This window comes from Enhydra lutris, unplaced genomic scaffold (assembly GCF_002288905.1).
Source record: "Enhydra lutris kenyoni isolate GAN:26980312 unplaced genomic scaffold, ASM228890v2 scaffoldscaffold22, whole genome shotgun sequence".
NCBI classification, from domain to species: Eukaryota; Metazoa; Chordata; class Mammalia; order Carnivora; family Mustelidae; genus Enhydra; species Enhydra lutris.
The window spans coordinates 1,332,312-1,350,952 of NW_019154106.1; the positions used below are offsets into that span (position 1 = coordinate 1,332,312).

An 18,641-nucleotide genomic window follows, 5' to 3' on the forward strand; every position below is an offset into this window, starting at 1 on the left:
GGATGGGCGGTTGGATGGATGGATGGATGGATGGATGGATGGATGGATGGATGGGTAGATGAATGGATGGTGGGATTGTTGGATGGGCAGGTGGATGGGTGGGTGGGTGGATAGATGGGCAGGTGGATGGTTGGATGGGTGGGGATGGGTGGGGATGGGTGGGTGGATGGGTGGGTGGGTGGATAGTTAGATGGGTGGGTGGGTGGATGGATGATGTTGATATTCAGAAAGCAAGTAATGGGGAAATATGTATATACAAAAATTGGCATGGTACTGCCCCTCCTAACCAACCTCCTTTACTTTCCTGTTACCGGGAAGTCCATAATCTCTTAGGCCAGATTGAGCAGACACTGTGTCATTGTATCTGCTCCTCCTCTCCTGCCCCCCATCCCTCTCCTAACTCATGCCATGCACTCCTTTCCTGGCCACCACACTGGGACCCTAACTGTGCTCTGCCCCTGGGTTTCTCTTGTCCCTTTCCTCCACACTCATTGCAGGTTTTATAGCTCTGGCCATATCTTTCCCTTCTGTGTCTTCCACACAATGAAATCCAAACTCCTCACATAATTTTTCAAATCCTCCCTGAATGGCCATGTCCAGCTTTCCAGGACCATCTTCTTGTCCCCCACAGAAGATGGGGGCCCTGCACCCCTCCCAGATCGCCCCACCCTCATGTCCTGGAACACCTGTCTCCTTATCCCCCTTGCCCGGTGAAAATGATGTCCCCTCCCGTCCGTCTCCCACACCCGGCTCCAAACTCGTCCCAAATCAGGAATGAAATATTCTTTTTCTGAAACACGGGGGCACTTCTTCCATCTCGGAGGGGTCCTCCATCCCTCTGCCTGTTCATACAGAACCCTCTGACCCCTGCCGTGGCCAACCCTGCCTTGGCACCTGCGACAGCACGATGAAGGGATGGCTGTGGTTGGGTAGGCGGCCATCCCTGCAGCAGAGGATTCTCTGCTGGGAAGCGGGGGCTCGGCCAGAGTGAGTCAGTAGAGTCTTTGTGGACGGAAAGCCCTCAGGCTGCAGGAGCGGCCCGGGCTGACGGAGGTGTGCTCCCGTGGGGCTGGGGCAGGGCACGGGCGGCGAGGGTGAGCTATGGCGGAGGATGGATCTTGAAGAGCCTTGAGTGGTGAGATGAGGACTCTGGGCTAACGGGGCGGGGGCGGACCGGGGTCATTACGAGCCGCTCATGCCGACTGGACTGCAAGGGCAGAGCTGACGTCCTGCATCTCTGCCTTCCCCGGACACGAGGCTCCGCGACACGAGGCTTCACAGTCCACGTGCTGCACACCCAGCTGCCCCGAACCGCCCCGGCCCGTGTGGTTGGAGAGGGCGGACAGACAGCGTGATGGGTGGATGGACAGTCACAGGCAGACAGGGACACAGGGTTTTTCACAGCCACCAAACGCCAGCCTCAGCCCTGCCCAGGTGTGCTTACTCGAACGCTGCTCCTTTTCGGTTTGTTTTGTGAGCGGATGAGGGAAGGAGCTCAGGTGAGGCGCCCGTCAAGAGCCCACTGCCCGCAGGGACCCGGCTGGCACTTGGGCCCAGGCCTTCCCACCCCAAGCCCGTCAGGCGCCCTCGGAAGTGGCCCTGCCTGGCTACACATGGGGTGGGGTGCAGCGGGCTAGGGGACATGCGGCGGGCTGGACAGATGGACGCGTTCCCGGGGCAGGAGTTGGAGCCAGCCCGCCCTGTCCCCACCCCCCACCCCCCACCCCCTGCCGCTCAGGCCAGAGACAACTCACCTTGCACCCCCTTCCCTGCAAGCCTCAAGCTTTTCCTGCCCTGGCTGTCCCCCAGGAAGGACGTGGGGGAGCAGCCCCGGGGGGGAGTCATTGCGGGTTCCCGTCTGCCCCTCAGAAGCACTAATTCCTACCCACCCCCACCCCAGTGCAAATCCGGCACCATTCAGAAATCTGTGACCTACCTACAACCTGCACCAGATGGGCCGGCCCCATGCCAGCCGGAGCCCACAGCCAAGCCAAGGCGGGGAGGGGACAGCTTCCGGACAGGAGCTCATGCCGCCAGACCCGTGTCTATAGGCCGCTGTCAGGGCCTGGCGAGGGACCCCCAGGGCAAGCAGAGCCCTGACAGCTGCCCCCACAATGCCGCCCCCATGGAGCCAGAGCTGAGGGCGGTCTGGGGCCTCCACCCCCAATCTCTAGGGCCCCCTCCCTTTGCTGCCTCCACAGCACACACAGGCACACACACTCGTGCACGCACACACACACGCACAGTCACACATACACCCATGCATGCACGCGTACTCACACACACAGCTGCACCTAACACGCACACACTCAAGCCCGTGACACACGCAACTCACGCGCACACAGGTTCACGCGTGCAACTATACTCCCACGTCCACACCGTACACACTCACGCTACAGGGGCACACACGCTCGTGAATACATACACACTCACACTCCCTCGGGCCCCGCACGGCGGAGCCCTGGGCCACAGGCCTGGAGGCGAAGGTGCGCCTGGCGGCAGGTGACCCTGACGGCGAGTCAGGAGGTGGGGAGAGCCAGGTGGCTGGGGTGCGGGAGGCCGGGGTGGGGGGGCTCAAGGATGCACAGAGGCAGAGCCGGCCGGGCTTCTGCCCTTCTTCCTGGGCCAGCCTCCCTGGCCTAGACCCTCCCCTCCCTCCGGCCCCCCCCATTCTGGCCCCACCTCACTGGGCGTCCGCCATCGGTGACGTGCACCTGGGCTTGGACCCGCAATCTGGGGACAGTGACGATCTGGCCAGACATGAGCCGGTCCCTTCCGGAGTGACAGGGAGATGGGTCCTGGCCGTGGGGCCCTTCAGTCCTTACACATTTGCACAGAGCTCCCCACTTCAAATGTGAGTGGGTCACAGCCTCTTGGTCCATTGTTTTCTGCCTTGCCCTGGGGACATGAAGCCCGTCTTCCTGGCACCCTGCTCGGCTCCCAGCCAGCCCCTCTCACAGCGGTGAGGGGCTTTTGGGAATTGTACCCACTCCAGGTTGGGCGTCAGGGGTGTATGGGACATGCTTGTGGCTCTCTGTCCCTGGGCACTCCGGCCACCAGGAGAGACTATCTAGAAACCGTGTGGGAGAGGGAAGGCAAAAAGCAGTGACTTGATCGAGACCCTGTGGGCCGTGGGCTCTTTCTGAACGCCTGCCTGATTTCAGGGCCCCAGGGAGGGTCTTGGAGAGGAAGGTCTCCATGCTGCTCTCCTGTCAACGGGGAAGGGCTCCAAGGGTCTTCATCGGGGATCTGGCTCCATCCCCGCCTCCCCAGGGACAGCTCGGCGACCCCCACCCAGAGGATAGGACATTGAGCCCTGGGTCTACTCTGCAAGGAGGAAGCTGGCTGGGTAGAGAATGCAGGCCCGGGGACCCCGAGCCCGGCAAGGCAGCCTGGAAGCTTCCACAGCTCAGGACTGGGAAGGGCAGCCCCTCCCTGCCGGCTCAGAGCTAGCCAACAGCCATGTGTCTCTGGATCCCACGAGGTGCCCCCACCTGCCCCCCGCTCCTCCGGCCCCCTCCCCTGCCCCACTCACTTTGAGGGAGTAGGCCAGCGCGATGAAGCCCAGGCAGCAGAAGTTGAGGTAGACGAAGTTGAAGATGGACCACAGGTAGTAATCGTTGACCTCGGTGGTGTCTGGGTAGACTTCGATGACCGTGGTGGGGTTTGTCATGGTCTTCTTCTCGGCGAGGTGCTTGCAGGCCTGGGGGGCGCCCGGGGCCCGCACGCTGTCAGCCTTGCTGCTCTTGGACTCCATGGGGAACAGGGTGGGCGCCATGGGGGGCGACGCTGAGGGCTCAGGGGCTGGGGCCGCAGGAGCCTGCAGGGCTGGGGGCTTGGACACGCAGGCAAAGCAACCCTTGGGTGAGCCTGCCGGGGGCCTTGGAATCCAGAAGGCCCCGTCCAGGGGTACTCGGGCTTCCTGGGCACCGTCCGTGGTGCTGGCCGGGGCTCCCAGCGGGGCTGGGCACTGGCCGGGGCCCTGGGCCTGGAGGGAGGGGGAGAGGAAGAACGTGCTGGGTCCTGCCCGCCCTGCAGGGCTTGCCCCGGTGTCCTGCAGCATCTCCTCTGCAGACTCACAAGCGGCCCCAAAGGAGACGGAAATCCCCACCGAGGCAGCCAGCTGCCCGCCTGCCGCCTGCCTCCCTCACCCGCCCCAGCCACCCCGATGCCAAAGCCCTTCCCAGCAGCCTTGGCAGGAGCACCGGGGGCTTTTCCTCACTTTGCCGTCTGTGCACAAACACTCACCCACTGACACACAACAGCGACACCCCCTATGCCCAGCAATGCCCCAGCCGAGAGGCTGTGCAACAGACAGAGCACACAGAGCCCCGGCACGCACAGGACATGCAGACCCACAATGACAGCGTCTCAGCCACGGTCTGGCAGGATGAGCAGAGCTCTCCGAGCACCGGCGGGCACGGCTGACACATCGGACCCCAAGGCTTGCCAGAACCCGGGGCACACCCCTGCGCTCAGATGCTTCCAGGTAAACAGCTCTGCACTGTGACACGCAGCGTGGACACACACAGCCACACAGGCTCGGAAGCAATCACGGGGGGATGGAAATGGCCACTGCGGGCGCCCCAAACCCGTGTGCGTCGTCCCCGCCCCCAACCGCTGGCCCAGAGCGGCTGCTGGGACCCCAAACGCTTGCTGGCAGGGAGCCCCCAAGCCCGCGCCACGGACAGACGCACAAGGACACTCAGCAAAACGCGCACTTCTCCAGGCAGGCACCAAGGCACCCCCGCGCCCTGTGCCCTCCCCCAACCCCGGGGGTCTGCGGTCACCTGGCTACCCGGCCCCGCGCCCTCACCTGCTGGTGACTCCTTGGAGGGTAGGCCAACCCCTGCGCCGCAGTCTGCGCGTCCTTCCGCCGGCCCGCCACTCGCTGTCTGCCCCGGCGCTCCGCGTCCCGGCGGCCCAGCCTCGGCGGGGGGAGCGCGCGGGGCTGGCAGCGCCGCTGTCCCCGCTCCTGCGCTCTCTCCGCAGCGCCAGGCCGGCCGCGCGGCTGCAGCTGGAGCCTGACTCACGGTGCCGGCGGGCGCAGCCACCTCCACGCCTCCTCCCGCCCGCAGGGTGGGGGCCGCGGGCGCCCGCCAGGAGCCGGACCCTCAGGGGCTACAGAGCAGGCGGGGATGGGTCCTCCTACAGTGCCACCCGGTGTCCCCATGCTGAGCCTCCCCTGCCTCCCTCCCCCTCCCTCTTGCTGGCCCCCCAGCCTCTCTCCCCACTGTCTCTCCAGGAGGAAGACCCTTCATCCTCCCGCTGTCCTCCCCGCCCCACCCGCATCGACCAGATGGCTGTCTGACCCTTCCCCTCCGCTGCCCCTTCTCCCACTGCCCAGTCCCTCCCCTCCCCACGTCTCAGTCCTCATCCCTCTTCAAGAACTAGTGCTGGCCTGGCTGGGCCCCCACCCTACACAGAGCCCAGGGACCCCAACCTGTACTCCTCCCCAGCACACCCAGGCACCTAGCCCAGCCCCCATCTGCTCTCCTGTGCCTGTGCACTCCCATCCCCAGCCCACCCTGCAGGCTCCAGGCCCCCAAATGGAGCATCTCTCTGAGCCCCACTCCACACCCAGCTCTGCACAGCCCAGCCCCTAACAGAGGCCCTAGCCCCAGAGGCTATCAAATCCAGCCGTCCCTGAACCTTGGTGGCCCCCAAGCAGCCCCATCCTTTCTGACCCCACAGAAACTCCTGACCCCCTTTCCCCGGATCTGACCCTACGCACCCCAGGTCAGACCCCTCAGCCTGACCTCCTGAATTTGCAGCCCTCGTGAGTCCAGTCTTGAAGGCCCTGACCCCTCACTGGTTGGCCCCCTCTGCCCATGGGGCCAGATGTTCTCCAAGCCCCTAATGGCACTTGTCTCTGTGGGGACAAGTCCACTCACCTGTCCATGTCTCTCTGCCAGTCCTGCCTGTCCCACCTGGGCTGCAACCCTGGCAGATGCCCCTTCCTCCAGCCAACACCCCCCTGCCCAGCCGCAGCCCCAGCCCCCTCTGGGAGCCTCCAGTCACTCTACACCCTCCTGCTCTCTCTCACACTTGTCCCGAGATGACCTCTCCTTCCCTCAAAAGTCCCAGTGAGTCCCATCAGCAAGGGAAAAGGAAGCCCTAATCCTCTCCGCCTCTCCCGAAGCCCTCCCCTCCCCGTGCGAGTGCCCTCTTCACCAACCCACCAGCCTCCACAGACCCCAGACCCTCCAAAGCCCCCCAGAAGCTGTGCCTGTGTGTGGTAGCCCTACACTTCCTTCCCCGCTTCCCCCAAGCCCCTGTCCCCTCGGGCCCTGGCTGCTCCCTAACCAGCCGACCTGCCTCTCCCATCTCCAGGAGCCTCTCCTCCAAGCCCGGGTCTTCTCAGGGGCAGTGCTCACCCGCTTATGCCTGGGCCTCTGCCGAGCCCTGCTCTCCCCAAACCTCTCTCTGAGTCTGAGGCCCTCTGGGAACCCCCTCGCTGGACAGGCCCCAGCTCCTCCCTGAGTCCTCCCCTGCCAGCCCCGCCCCCGGCCACCCTGGTCCAGCCTCCTCCATGGCTGTCAGGAACCCCAGGGACCTCCAGGAGGTTGATGAAGCCCCGTGAGTCGGAGAGGTCCCGAGAACCAGGGCCGCACCCCCATCCTGGCCACACCCTCGGCAGGGCCTGGGCCCGGTCCAAGAGCCCACAGGCATGAGCGAGGATGGGGACGATGGTGGGGACGAGGATTCAGTTCTCCCTTGCGCCGCACCCACCGGCCCCTTCCCAAGGGCCACACGTGGCCCGGACCCCGAGGAGGCCTCAGGCCGAGCCAGATGTGAGGAGCTCGCACCACGCCCCCAGCTCTCCCGCAGCTGGCCCAGCCCCACCTGCAGGGCTGGTGGGCCCAGGAGTGCGCTAGTCCTCAGACAGCAGGGGAGGGATGCCTGCTCCAGGGGCCTGCCCCAGGTCCCAGGGCGGGGTCCGGGCCCTCTGCTCCACACGGCCTTGAGGCTGCCTCTCAGGGCCCCAGAACCCAGAGCGGCAGGAGTGAGGGGAGGGAGCCTTAGCCCCCGCTGGCCAGGGTGAGGGAAGGCGCTCTACTCAGGCCAGGCATCCTCCGGGCAAGGGTAGAGGCAGGAAATGCCCACCGGGGCCTGCTGGACTGGTGCAGAGCGCGGCCGGCCAGCCAGGAGCGGGGCGGGTGTTGAGCTCCCCGTGGGGATGGGCCAGAGCGTCCTATCATCACCCACCTTCTAAAGTCAGACTAGAGGCTTGGGGTTGGGTCACAGAGCTGGATCTGAGCCGGGAGTCAGACACTAGGGTCCAGAGGATCCCAGCCAGCAGCCCAGGGCAGTTGTCCTGGTCCCGGGCTTGAGCATGGGCACCCGGATCCGTGGCCGGCTGGGGGCTGGAGGCTCAGCCTGGGCACAGGGCCACCCTGCTGTGCTCGCCCCCACGTTCCAGAGAGTGGGTGGAGGTGGCCCCGAGCTGAGGGTCACAATGGCAGGGCCAGCAGCGTGGGAGCTGCCCTCCAAGGCCCTGGCAGGCAGAGGCAGGTCGCAGGGCAGCCAGCAGGGACTGGAGGTGGGGGTGGGGCGGGGCTGTCTCCTTCCTGGCCGGCTCTGACTCCAGGTGTCCCAGGGCACAAAGGCTTGGAGGACAGCGTCTCCCCAGCAGCCCCGCCGGCTCCCTGCTCATGTTTCCAGTGCAGGGAACACAGGGCATGTGTTTATAAGCCTCCTTGCAAATCTGGTCGAATGTCTGTTGAAGGTGCCAGCTACGGCTTGGCTCTGGGGTGCAGTCCCTGCCCCCCCTAGGGCCAAGCCAATGAGAGCCACAGCACTGAAGGCCGGGAAGGCCCCAGGACGTTGACATCTGTCGTGTTTGCCATTTCCCTTACACCTGCGGGGGTGGCGGGGTGGGGGGCTCCAGGCAAGTGTCCAGAGTCACTGATCCCAGCGGGAATCATCCCAGTGACTCACAAACTCCTATTCATCCCTTCAAACCTCCTGGCTGTGCGGCTGCCTCTGGGCTGATGAGCCTAAGCCCCCCTCAGCAAACTCCCAAGAGGCCAGATCCACGGGTAGGTCACTGCAGTCTGAGGGGATTCCCAACTGGGACCCCTGAACCCCGAGACTCGGGCCCCCAGGCTGGCCTGCTCCAACATTTGCGCAGAGATGGCGTCCAGATGTGGCCAGGAGGCCCAGAAGGGAGGCAGGCTGCCCACTCGCCATCAGCCCTGCACCAGCTCGTGTCCTGGGCTCTCATGGGGGTCAGGGGACTGGGGAAGACCGGGGCCCCGCTGCTGGTGGAATGTCCGGGGAAGCATGGCAGACACGCACCTGGGCCACTCCCCTCGACCCGTGCCCAGAGCAGGCCCTGGCAACCTCGCCCGGCCCCACCCTAACCCTCCCGCCAAGGCCACATCCTGCGGCTCCAGGCCCCAGCCCTCAGGACGCGCCAGGCCTCTGCCAGCGACGCTGGGCAGCAAGCTCGTGCCTCCAGGATCCTCCGTGCAGGGCAGGGGGGCTGGGGGCTGGGAGCCAGGCACCTCCAAAGCTTCCCCCCGCCCCCCCCCGGCTGAGTCAGCCCTCGGGAACCACGGCCTCACACCAGCCACTCCAGCTCCTTCCCACGGCCAGACTTAGAACTGCCCTTCCCACCCAACAAAACACGCCAACACAGAAGAGAGAGGCCCAGACAACTGTATTTCCACGTTCACTTTGGCTCCTGGTCACGCAAGAGGGGAAAAGCTCACAGAAGGTGGCACCAGCCCCCCTCCTCCCCTTCTTCCCCAACCCGGCACCAGCAAATGCCCTCCTAGATGGGGTCGAGCCCCAGGAGGACCCCAAAGGCATCACAAGGCTGCCTTTTGTCCCTGAGTCCCGACCCTTCCAACCCCTTCCTGCTTGTCCTTAGGCCTCGGCGGGCCCCTTCCACGATGGGCCACGTGGGAAGACGGGCCAGCAGCTCCCCGCTCTGGACCCCAGGCCAGGCAGAGGAGAAGCCCAGAGAACAGCCTGGCCCGGGGTGGGGGCTCAGTCCAGAAGTCCTGCCTGGGCAGCCAGGCCCCCGAGGCATGGACTGGGGGCGGGTGGGGGAGGGGGTCCCAGGTGCAGGACGACGGGCGGCCAAGCCAGACTGGGGCTTCCCAGCTAGTGACGTGGCTCCAGACTCAAGGTCAGCCTAGTGGCTGCTGCCCCGCACCCCGCCCTCTACTAGACAGACAGACAGACACGCCAAGGCCAGGGAAACCACAGAACAAAACGGCAGCCCGAGAGCCTGGCGCCTGCAGAGCTGGGCTGAGTGTGAGTCTAAGCGTGAGTGTGTGTGGCAGGGGTGGCCGGGAGGGCGGGGGCGGCTGGCCTCCTCCTGCCGGACCCCTTCCTCCCCAGTAGGCGGGCAGCTAGAGCCTGGTGGCCTCGGCCAGGCCCACGCGGTTCTGGTCCCGGTCGAACACGGTGTAGTAGCGGCCGATGAAGACGTCCCCCAGGATCCAGAGCGGCCCGCCGGGCGGGGGGATGTCCATGCCCATGAAGCCACTCAAGCAGATGGTCTTCCCGCCCTGCGACACCTGGGCCGGACGCTGTGGTCAGCACCCGGCCCGCAGCCCCAAGGGCCTCCACCCCGCCCCACCCCGTGCCGGCCCCCGCTGACCTTAAGCGTGTAGTCCTCGGAGGACAGCTTGTAGGGTTTGCCGCCCAGCTGCAGGGTGACCTCGGGCAGGGTAGACACCTTCTCACAGGGGATCATGTACTGAGGGAGAGAAGACGGAGCAGCTCGGGAGCGCTGAGGGGGCGGCAGCGGCGGGGGCACCCCGTCCACGCGTCCCGGCCCGCTCACCTCGCCCTGGATCAGCGGCACAGCCCCGATGGCCTTCTGCAGCTCGCGCACCTCATCCACAGGGCCCACGATGAGGGACGTGCCTGTGTCCACGATGGCCTCGCAGCCCCCCTTGCACAAGGTCAGGCTGCTGCCCACGTCCACCCTGCAGGGGAGGGGGCGTGAGCACGCCGGCCTGGGCTCGGGCTCAGGGCGGGCCTTGGGGGACAGTCCTACCTCCAGGGCTGCAGCCCTGCTGGGACCCTGCCTTCCCCTCTCTGGCTGTGCGCAGTGGCGGCACGGACTCAAGAGGTCAAGCGCAGGTTAACTGCCGGCCTCGAGATCGCAAGCGCAGGGTCAGAGCCCAGGGGCCAGGAGCACAGGTGGGCACCAGGAGGTGGGAACGGACACCCAGGGCCAGGGGCCCGAGGGCTGTAGCTACCCACAGGCCGGCTGAGTGGGCAGCTGGGCAGGGCCCCGCACACCAGGCTCCCCGCAGATCCGAGCTCCAGACCCCCCGCCCAGCACTCACTGTTCCATGTGGACCTGCCAGTACGCCTTGCGGGTCACATTGAGGTAAGACAGGGGACCCTTGTAGTACTTGGAGTCTGTGCCGCCCAGCATGAGCTCACCCCCGGGCTGCGCGCCGGGGTCCCTAGGGGAAGAGAGGATGGAGTCAGCCGCACTTGCTCCCGGGGCGCCGGCTGCCCACCCCCGCCCGTGGGTCCAGCCTGACTGCTGAAGGACAGGCACACCCTGGGGTCCAGCCAGAAGGAACAGGTGGAGCTGCAGAGATGGACAGACCCGGAGGGAGCACAGAAGGGAAAGGACTCCCTTCTTGAGGGGCGGGGCTCCGACCCCACTCCGGTGAGGCCTGCAGAGGTGCCCGGCCCGCCAGTGAGGAAGCCGAGGTCAGGCGAGCAGGCGGGGAAGCGAAAGCTAGGGGCCAAGGAAGGGGGCTGCAGCGCCTGAGAAAAGCCAACCAGGGAAGGCTTCTGGGGGAGGCACTGGACAGCACGGAGAGTTGAGCCCACTCATTCCTGCCCCAGGGCCTTCGTACCTACTGTTCCCAAGGATGCCCTTGCCCTCACCCAACCGCTCCTGCTCCCCGTCACCTCTCGGCTTTCCCGCACACAGCCTGCACTGCCGGCCCTGCTCCCACCTCCACACTGCTCTAGGCTCAGCACTGGATTCCTCCTGGCCGGGCCCCACTCAGAAACACCAGGCCAAACCCTGTCTTCCCGCCCGCCCCCAGGCTTCACCCCTGAAATCCCAGCATGGAAACCACACGGCTAGCTCCCATCTGCTCCCCACCTGCTGCCCTGCCCCTCTACCCCTCACCCAGGGAGGCCTGAGCCTGGGCCCGAGGGCTCACGGGAAAGACCCCACCCCATTCAGCAGTGTGGGGTCACCTGGCCTCTGGCAGGGGGCTCTGCCTCACGTGGCTGCTGAATTACCCCTAAGGGTAGCCCCAACACTGAGGTCAGGCGCCAGGCAAGAGGGGAGGCTTCTGGGCGGGCACTCGGCCGGAGTGCCTGGGGCTAGACCCCGAGGGTGGGGGGGGTGTGCGGCGCAGTGACCACCAGCGGTCAGTAGGCCACCCACATCCGTCCTTGGCACACCCTCATCGGGACCTGTGGCACTGCCCCGAGGGAGACCGGGGGCCCCTTCTCGAGGGCACAGCACACCGGTCACCCACGCTTCCGTGTAGGGCCAAGGCCACTGGAACACTCAGCTCGGCTGCCAAGCGGCGGCTGGTGGGGGCCGCTCCCCACCGTCAACCTCAGGCCGTGGTTCCCTCTAGCCGCATCTGGCACTGAGGGCCCCACCGGGGTCACCTCCTCTGGGATGCCCCTCACCTCTGGAGGTCTCGCCACAGACTGGAGCTTGTGGCTCTGTTCCCTCTGGGCCCACATCACCCACCATCAGACCCAGGGAAGCCCGGGCTGACTGACCATGAGTCCTGACCAGGGTCTGGCTCTCTGGGAGGGAGGCCCACGGAGCGAGACCCTGGGCCCACAGCCCGAGCCGCTCCTGGCAGGAAGCCCCAGCCCCACAGCCTGTCCAGAGGGCTCCCCGCTCGTCTGTAAAGGAGTGGCCAGTCCCCTTCCCGATCAGAGGCTGCAGGTCAGGAGCCGCAGCCCGTGCCTAGAGGGGAGGCAGGCAGCCCAAGCCCCCAGCGTTGAGCCCCACAGAGCTGGGAGGAGGGGTGAGGCATGGGGAGGAGACAGGGGCCCGAGCCCCTCCCACGCCACCTGTTCAGGTAGAAGGAGAAGATGTTCTTCTCTACCAGCTTCTGCTGCATCAGGTTATCGAAGACGGGAAGCACGTTGTTGACCGAGATGCGGGGGTACGCCATGCCCAGGATGCCGTCGAACTTGGCTGCGATGAAGGTGATGCCCGGCTGCTTGGTGGCCTCCCCGAACGTCTGCCTCTCCACCTTCACACCAGCCAGGCTCGACAGACCCGACTTACAGGGCACCTGTGGGCCGAGGGGGATGGTCAGTGGGCCATGCGGACCTCGGAGCCCAACCCCCGGGCCCCGCGTGTGCATGCATACGAGCCCCAGTCATCACCCAAGACCTCGCACAAAGCCCAGAAAGAAAGGCTGGCGACAGTGGGTGGGGACACAGCTGAGAAAAGGGACACAGAGTTCCAAGGTCTTCAGGACAGAGTTTCCATCGGAGTTAACAGATGGGTGGGCTCTGGGCTCAGCTCTGACCTTCTGGCTCCAGGCCAGCCCCACCCAGGCCGGCTCCTGACCTTGGGCTACTGGAACCCCATGACCCAACCCTACGACCCAACTCAGCAGACTCAAGGCCACACCACCCCTCCCCCACCACAGGCCAGGCAACAGCTAACACAGAGCAGGATGTGGGGACAAACGGCTGTTTGGGGCCGACACCCTGATAGCAGGAACAGGGCAGTGTACTAGCCAACATCCTCTTTTGGGCCACAGAGATCAGGAGGAGACCCAACAGGGCAGGTGGGTCTGGGGAGGGGCAGTGTCGCTGCAGGAGGGGCCGCTGCAGGAGGGGCCGCAGCCACCATGCCCCGTCACCTTCCGGTCCTGCTGGGGCCGGGGAGGCCAGAGGCTGCAGGGCCGGGGGCTGTGCCGTGTTCTGCTTTGCTCCTCTGCCCCCAGAACTCTCAGTTCTGACCCTTCTGGTGGCTGCACGCTAAGAGGTCTCACAGAGGCGCGGGCACATCCATCCAGGGCCTGCCCACCTGCTTCACCCAAAAGATACTCTGCGGCAGGCACGGTGCCTGGAGGGACCTCCAGTGTCCTCTACGGGGACTCCCGGCACATCTCAGCCCTCCCCTCCCAGTGGCCAAGGCATTGGAACCGAAGTCAGTCCCTGCGACCGGCCCCCCACCCAGCTGTCGGCCGTGACCCAAGGAGGAGCCTCATTTGAATCACTTCTGGGTCCTGGTCCCAGACCTGCCCACAGCTCTCACACTCACGGCCTCGTGGCCCCACTTCCCCTACAGCCCTCCAGGCTGTCACGGTGCACGTACCCCCAGAAACGCACGGCCCAGGTCTGCTGCCTGAGCCCAGCCCAGCCAACCACCCCCCCACAACGCTCCTGCTCATGCCTCAGAGGCCCTGCCCTGGGGGAGCTGTCACCACGCCGTCGGAGCGCCCCGGGGCCCAGGAGCAGCATCAGCAGGGACTCACCGACACGGTGTCCTGGCTCAGGTACCCGGAGAGGCTGCCGGAACCATAGTGGATGTCGAAGCTGGTGCCGTTCTTCACGTAGGTGCTGGACTTGCCGCTGTTGTACTTGTGGTGCACCCCTGCGCCGGACGAGAAGCCCGTCAGCCCGCCGCCCGGCCCCCGCCGTGGAGCCCCCCACCAGGCCATCCACCGGTGTTAGGCCAGACCCGTGACCCCAGGCTTGGTGTCGGCCGGCAGTGGTCGGGCCTGGCCTGCCCCATCCTCTGCCACCACGGTCCCAGCCAGGACGCAAAGCTAGAGTGGCGTGAAGGGGTTCGCCTGGAAAGTGGGGTGCCCTGGGGCAGGGCGGCGGGGCCAGGCCCGCCCAGTGTGGCCGAGAGGCGTCAGCGGCCGACAGGGGCCGAGGCAGGGCCACCGAAGGCCCAGGGCCAGCCCGGCTCGGGCCAGCTCCAGCTGCCATCCCTGACCGTTGCCGGGGTGGGGGGCGTGCTTCCCTGCAAGGCGGCGGCTGGGCCCCGCCCCCCGCCCGCACCCCCGCTGCATGCCCCGCGGAGACTCACAGCAGGCGATGTCCAGCAGCTTGCAGTGGATCGACGGGACCCACAAGTTGGAGGAGCCCGTGTCGAAGACGACCGTGAAGCACTGCGGGGGCGTCCCGATGCCGATCTCCCCGTAGTACTGCGCCTGCACGGGGGCGGGGTCCGTCAGGGCCGCGGGCACCGGCGCCCCTGGTTAGCCTGCGGCCAGACCCCGCGAGGCCCAGGCCAGAGGACGGACACCCGGGCTCCGCTTCCGCCCCTCTGCCGCCCTTGGTCCTCACACCCCTGGGCGCTGCGGGTTCCTGCCTGACCACGTGAGGGTGGGGGACGACCACCCCATTTAAAAGGTGAGACCAGCAGTCACAGCGGCTCGGCGGGCCCTGGGGCCCCAGAGGACCTGCCGGGAAGACACCTCTGCCCCAGGCCCCCAGCAGAGGCGACTGCCTCCCTACAACGGGGGGGCGCACGTCAGGGCTTGCCTCTGGGACCTCATTCCTGTCCTGCCCTTGCTCCACCAGACCAAGCCTGGTGGGCTCCTAGGCAGAGGCATGAGGACAGCCAGAGGAGGTACACCCTGGAGGCCAGAGTGTTGGCTCAGATCCCTCCCTGCCAAGACACCCTGCCTTCGCACCCAGGGCTTCGGTTTCTTCATCGGTACACGGGGGAGAAGGGCAGCCTGTGGGAAGCCCGGGGCGGTTGAGCCATGGCCCAGGTGAGCCTGAAGGGGGCACATGCCCCTCGGACCCTCAAAGGGAAACCCGGTCACTGGGCTCTCCCAGGTCAGAGGACATGGTGGCTTGGATGGGAGACGTGGGCTTGGGGTCCCCTGGGCCCTGCCTGCCTGGGCGCCCCTTCTCCAGGGACGGAGGCTGGGCCCTGGGTCACTAAGGGATTCCAGCTCCAGGCCTGCAGGACTGTGTCTCGGGCCACTTGGCTCCAGGGAGAAGCAGCAGCTACTGCCTCATGACCTGGAATAAGTGTCCAGATTTGGGGGCCTGGGGGATGACTCAGCAAATCCCCATGTGTGTGTGTGTGTGTACATAAGACCTTGCACTAGGGGATCAGGAACTGGTTGGTCAGGCCCCGAGACAGATGCCCCCCCCCCCAGCCCAGTCACATGCCTGTGAGGCCACAGCTTCCTGGCACAGCGGGTGCTCCGGCCAGACAGGACAGAGGACATGGCCACATGTCCCAACCCCAGGTGGACCAGTGTCTGGACAGCAGCAAGGAGCTAGGTCCACCATGCGGGGGCGGGCCACGCAGGAAGATGCCACCTGGGCCACCCCAGAGGTGCAGGCAGGGTCCCAGGACCTGACCCCCGAGCTGGGACTAGGCCGACCCGGCCCTGGCTCGGTATGGGGCTTACAGCATGTCCGGACTCCAAGCCTGTCTGCCCCTCGAGGAGCACTGGGTGCTGACCAACGAGGAAGGAGGCATCGAGGCAGGAGAGGGTCACGGGGCGCATCAGGCCCTCCAGCAGGACAGGCAGAAACAAAAGAACTCCAGAGCCATTAATTAGGCCTGGACAGGCAGGCTTGGGTGACCCGAGCACAAGGACCCCGCAGCCCCTTGGGGCCTGAGTCTGATTTGGGCTCCTCCATACCCAGCTGATGGCGTGGCGCTTATCTGTAGCCTGTGACCCTGTCCCCCACGCCCACAGGCTGGCCTCAAGAACAAGACAGCTCCCGATGCCCTTGACAGTCAGTGGGACGCAGGGGAGAGGTCACAGAGAAGCCAAGGGCACCCCCACCTCCCTGCATGCCTCGCCACCCAGGGCCAGGCCCCTCATGGGAGTCCTCATGGGGCAGGGGTAGTGGGAGGAGCACCCAGCAGGGAAGGGCGTGGCGGGGCAGAAGCCCCTCCCCCACGGAGCAGGTGACTCCTGCAAAACCACAAGGTGCTGAGGAGAGGGACTTCCTGCCCACTCACTCAGAGCTTTCCTCGAGAGCCTGCTCTGTCCTCACCCGGGCTTGCTGTCCACCCAGCCCGCACCCCGAGAGGACGAGCCCCATACTCACGTCCATGTAGTTCTTGAGCACTTCCGGAATGGGACCCCCCGCCACACTGGGCACCCCCTGGGCGTATTTTGAAATGGGGCCTCTGGCAATCAGATCCTCCACGGGGCCCCCCAACTCCGACATGGTCCGGCGCACAGAGGTGAACTTGTGCAGCGGGATTCTGTCAAGAGGAGGGAGAGGGGCTCATCAGGGCTCGCCTCCCCCTCCCCCCGGACTGCTCCGTACCCTCCCCCATCCCTTGTCCCCAGTCTGTGCCTCCTCCAGTCCCTCCCGGGACAGCGGCCGGTGGGGTCCGTTAGGGCATGGGTGTCCATCCGTCACACCTGCCCCACGCTCTCTGAGGGAACCCATTCACCTGCGCTCCGAATATACTGCTCTCCACGCAGCCCCGTGCAGAGGTGGTGCCCACTTCCCTGCCTGGCCTCCGGGGCAGGCTATGCCTGGTCATCAGATGGGACTTCGATGCCACCACCTCTGAGAAGCCCTCCTTGGCCATCCTTCAGTGTGACCCTGTTTCCCTCCAGGGCCCTCGCAGTAGTGAATTCATTTCCTGCCAGTGCGTCTTCTGTCCTCATCGCGGTGCAGACCCCAGGAAGGCAAGGCCTGCCCTGGGGTGGTGGAGGTTTCTGCCTCTGGGTCTGCCTTCCCCTGAGATGCCCACGGCTCCCCCAGTGCCAGCCCCTCCCAGTCTTGGCGGTCTGCCTGGGCAGAGAGAGCACGGGGTTGAGGTCAGGTGGCCGGTTCTTGTGCATGTGGGTCCCTCCCTGGCCTGGGATCTTGCTCCTGGGTTTCAGCTTGCTCCCAGCTCTGACAGTGCAGGGACAGGAAAGCACCCCTGAGCACACTCCAACCCTTGGATGGCAGGTCCTCCCAGCCCAGGCGATTTGGGAGTTCAAGGTCACAGCTGGCCCTTCCTGGCACACCAAGGGCGTGCTTCAGGAAGATGGGACTCTTGCCCAAGACCTGGTAGGCTGTTAGAGTCCACAGTTCTCGCCTGGGGGAAGCGGACACGCCCTCCAGTAACCCAGGAAACAGGTGCCATCAGTCCCACACGACCGGGAAGAGGTGTGAGGGGCTCTGGTCCAGCTACCCAGCCCGCACAGCCGCAGCCTCCACTCCCCATGGCCGTGCATCCCCGGCGGGGAGGCCTGTGGGTGGCACCAGGGTAGGCGCAGCCCTACAGCTGCCTCCTGACAAAGACTCCATTTGGGGCTACGTGCCCCCAAGCCACAGCCCATGGTGAAGCCCACGCCGAGTGGCCTCCTGGCAAGGGTGAGTCCCACTTGGCCCCCAGCCAGCTCCCACAGCTCTGTGACCTCACCCACCTGCCCACGGGCAAAAGGCCCACGGCAAAGGTACAAGGATGCCTTCCCAAGCCTGGCACCAAGGCCCCGGGGGGAAGGGTGGGTGCGGGACCAGAAGGGGCTGGCCCTCTGCACCCCCCACATCTGGGAAAGCAGACTGCCTGGCAAGAGTGGGAGGGTGGGCGGTGGCCGTGCTGGTCCTCGGCCTGGCTCAGCCGCATCCAGGCCCGGTGGTAGATGGACTCCCCTGGTACCGGGGACAGGGCCCTGGGCCTGAGGAAGGTGTGGTCCTCACGAAGGCAGGGGCCGGCGGGGAAGGCTGCTGCAGCCCGGCCACTCACCCAGACCCTCCCCTTAGGCTACCTCCCTTCTGTCTCTGAGACGCTGGGTGGGGGGGGGGGGGGCCTCCCCGCGCCACAGGGTCCCCCGCCCCAGAGTCCCCGGACAGACCGAGGCAACCACGCCCAGTTCACAGCCGGCAAAGGAGGCGGCCAAGCGGGCGCTGGGGCTGTGCGGGCTGCACGCGGGGGTCCTGGCTTCCGCACGCGGCCGCGGGCGCAGGGACCGCGATGCACCTGTCCTGGGGACGCTCGGTCGGCCCGGGCCCCAGCCGCCCTCGCTCGCGCAGCCGCCCGCCCCCCACGGCCGACCGCTCGGCAGCAGGGCGGGAAGGGGCCCGGGCGCGCGGGGGCGCGGGGGAGGCCCCGCAGGAGGCGGCGCGGGCGCACGGCCGCATTCCGGAGCCGGGGCGCGCGGAGGGCGCCGGAGCGCGCGGGGCCTCACCGGACGAGCGCGGCGGCAGGCGCAGCGAGCAGCCCGAGGACGAGCAGCAGCAGGCTGGGGGGCTGCATGGTGGCGGCGGCGGGGTCGGAGCCGAGCGCCGGGAGACCGCGCGCTTATAGCCGGGATGACGGCGCACTCCGCCGAGTCAGCTGACCGCACTGTTTGCACCCGGCGGGTCACGCGGACCGCGGCCGGCGTGCGCGGGGCGGGGCCGGGGCGGGGCCATCCGGGCCGGCCCCCCCCCGCGGGGCCGCGCACGCCGCTCGAGGGCGCGCACGCAGGCCGGCGGGTTCCCGGAGCGCCGCAGCCCGAGGGTCGCGCGGGCGGGGCGGCGGTGGACGCTGGCAGGCGCCGCCGGGGACCGGGCTTGGGACTCTGGGGACCGGCAGCGGGACAGCCCCCGAGCACGCGGCTCCGTCGCCGCCCCAGACCCGCGGGCTGTGCACCGCGCGAGGCCGAGCCGCCCTTCCCAGGCCCCCGCCACTGCACCTGCTGCAGCGCAGGTCTCCGCCCAGACCTCCTCTTCCACCTCCGCCA

The 18,641-nt window shown here is 66.8% G+C and overlaps 2 protein-coding genes across 2 annotated transcripts in view; both read right to left on the minus strand.

Annotated features, from left to right (window-relative positions):
• LOC111149477 (interferon induced transmembrane protein 10) overlaps positions 1-5,173 on the minus strand; it is a 7,187-nt gene extending 2,014 nt beyond the window's left edge. Inside the window, exons 1-3 of the mRNA XM_022506570.1 lie at positions 5,113-5,173; positions 4,817-5,028; positions 3,536-3,988 (exon numbers count right to left, since the gene is read on the minus strand). Coding sequence (XP_022362278.1) covers positions 3,536-3,988; positions 4,817-5,028; positions 5,113-5,173 — 726 coding nt within the window. The remainder of the gene's footprint in view (positions 1-3,535; positions 3,989-4,816; positions 5,029-5,112) is intronic.
• Positions 5,174-8,647: 3,474 nt separating this feature from the next.
• Positions 8,648-18,254, minus strand: LOC111149567 (cathepsin D). The gene is made up of 9 exons (XM_022506668.1): positions 18,105-18,254; positions 16,018-16,177; positions 14,021-14,144; positions 13,461-13,579; positions 12,037-12,263; positions 10,314-10,436; positions 9,803-9,947; positions 9,617-9,715; positions 8,648-9,533 (listed from the first exon to the last, which is right to left on the minus strand). Exons 1-9 carry the CDS (start codon positions 18,170-18,172, stop codon positions 9,366-9,368), a joined length of 1,233 nt encoding a protein of 410 aa, XP_022362376.1. The 5' UTR covers positions 18,173-18,254; the 3' UTR covers positions 8,648-9,365.
• Between the last annotated feature and the right edge of the window lie 387 nt (positions 18,255-18,641).

Excerpts from the sequence above, each read along its gene's own strand:
- LOC111149567 (XM_022506668.1), bottom strand. The coding sequence starts at position 18,172 with ATGCAGCCCCCCAGCCTGCTGCTGCTCGTCCTCGGGCTGCTCGCTGCG. Across the intron at positions 16,178-18,104 it reads CCTGCCGCCGCGCTCGTCCG|AATCCCGCTGCACAAGTTCA; the intron begins GTGAGGCCCCGC and ends TCCTCTTGACAG. Across the intron at positions 13,580-14,020 it reads GCTGCTGGACATCGCCTGCT|GGGTGCACCACAAGTACAAC; the intron begins GTGAGTCTCCGC and ends CGTCCGGCGCAG.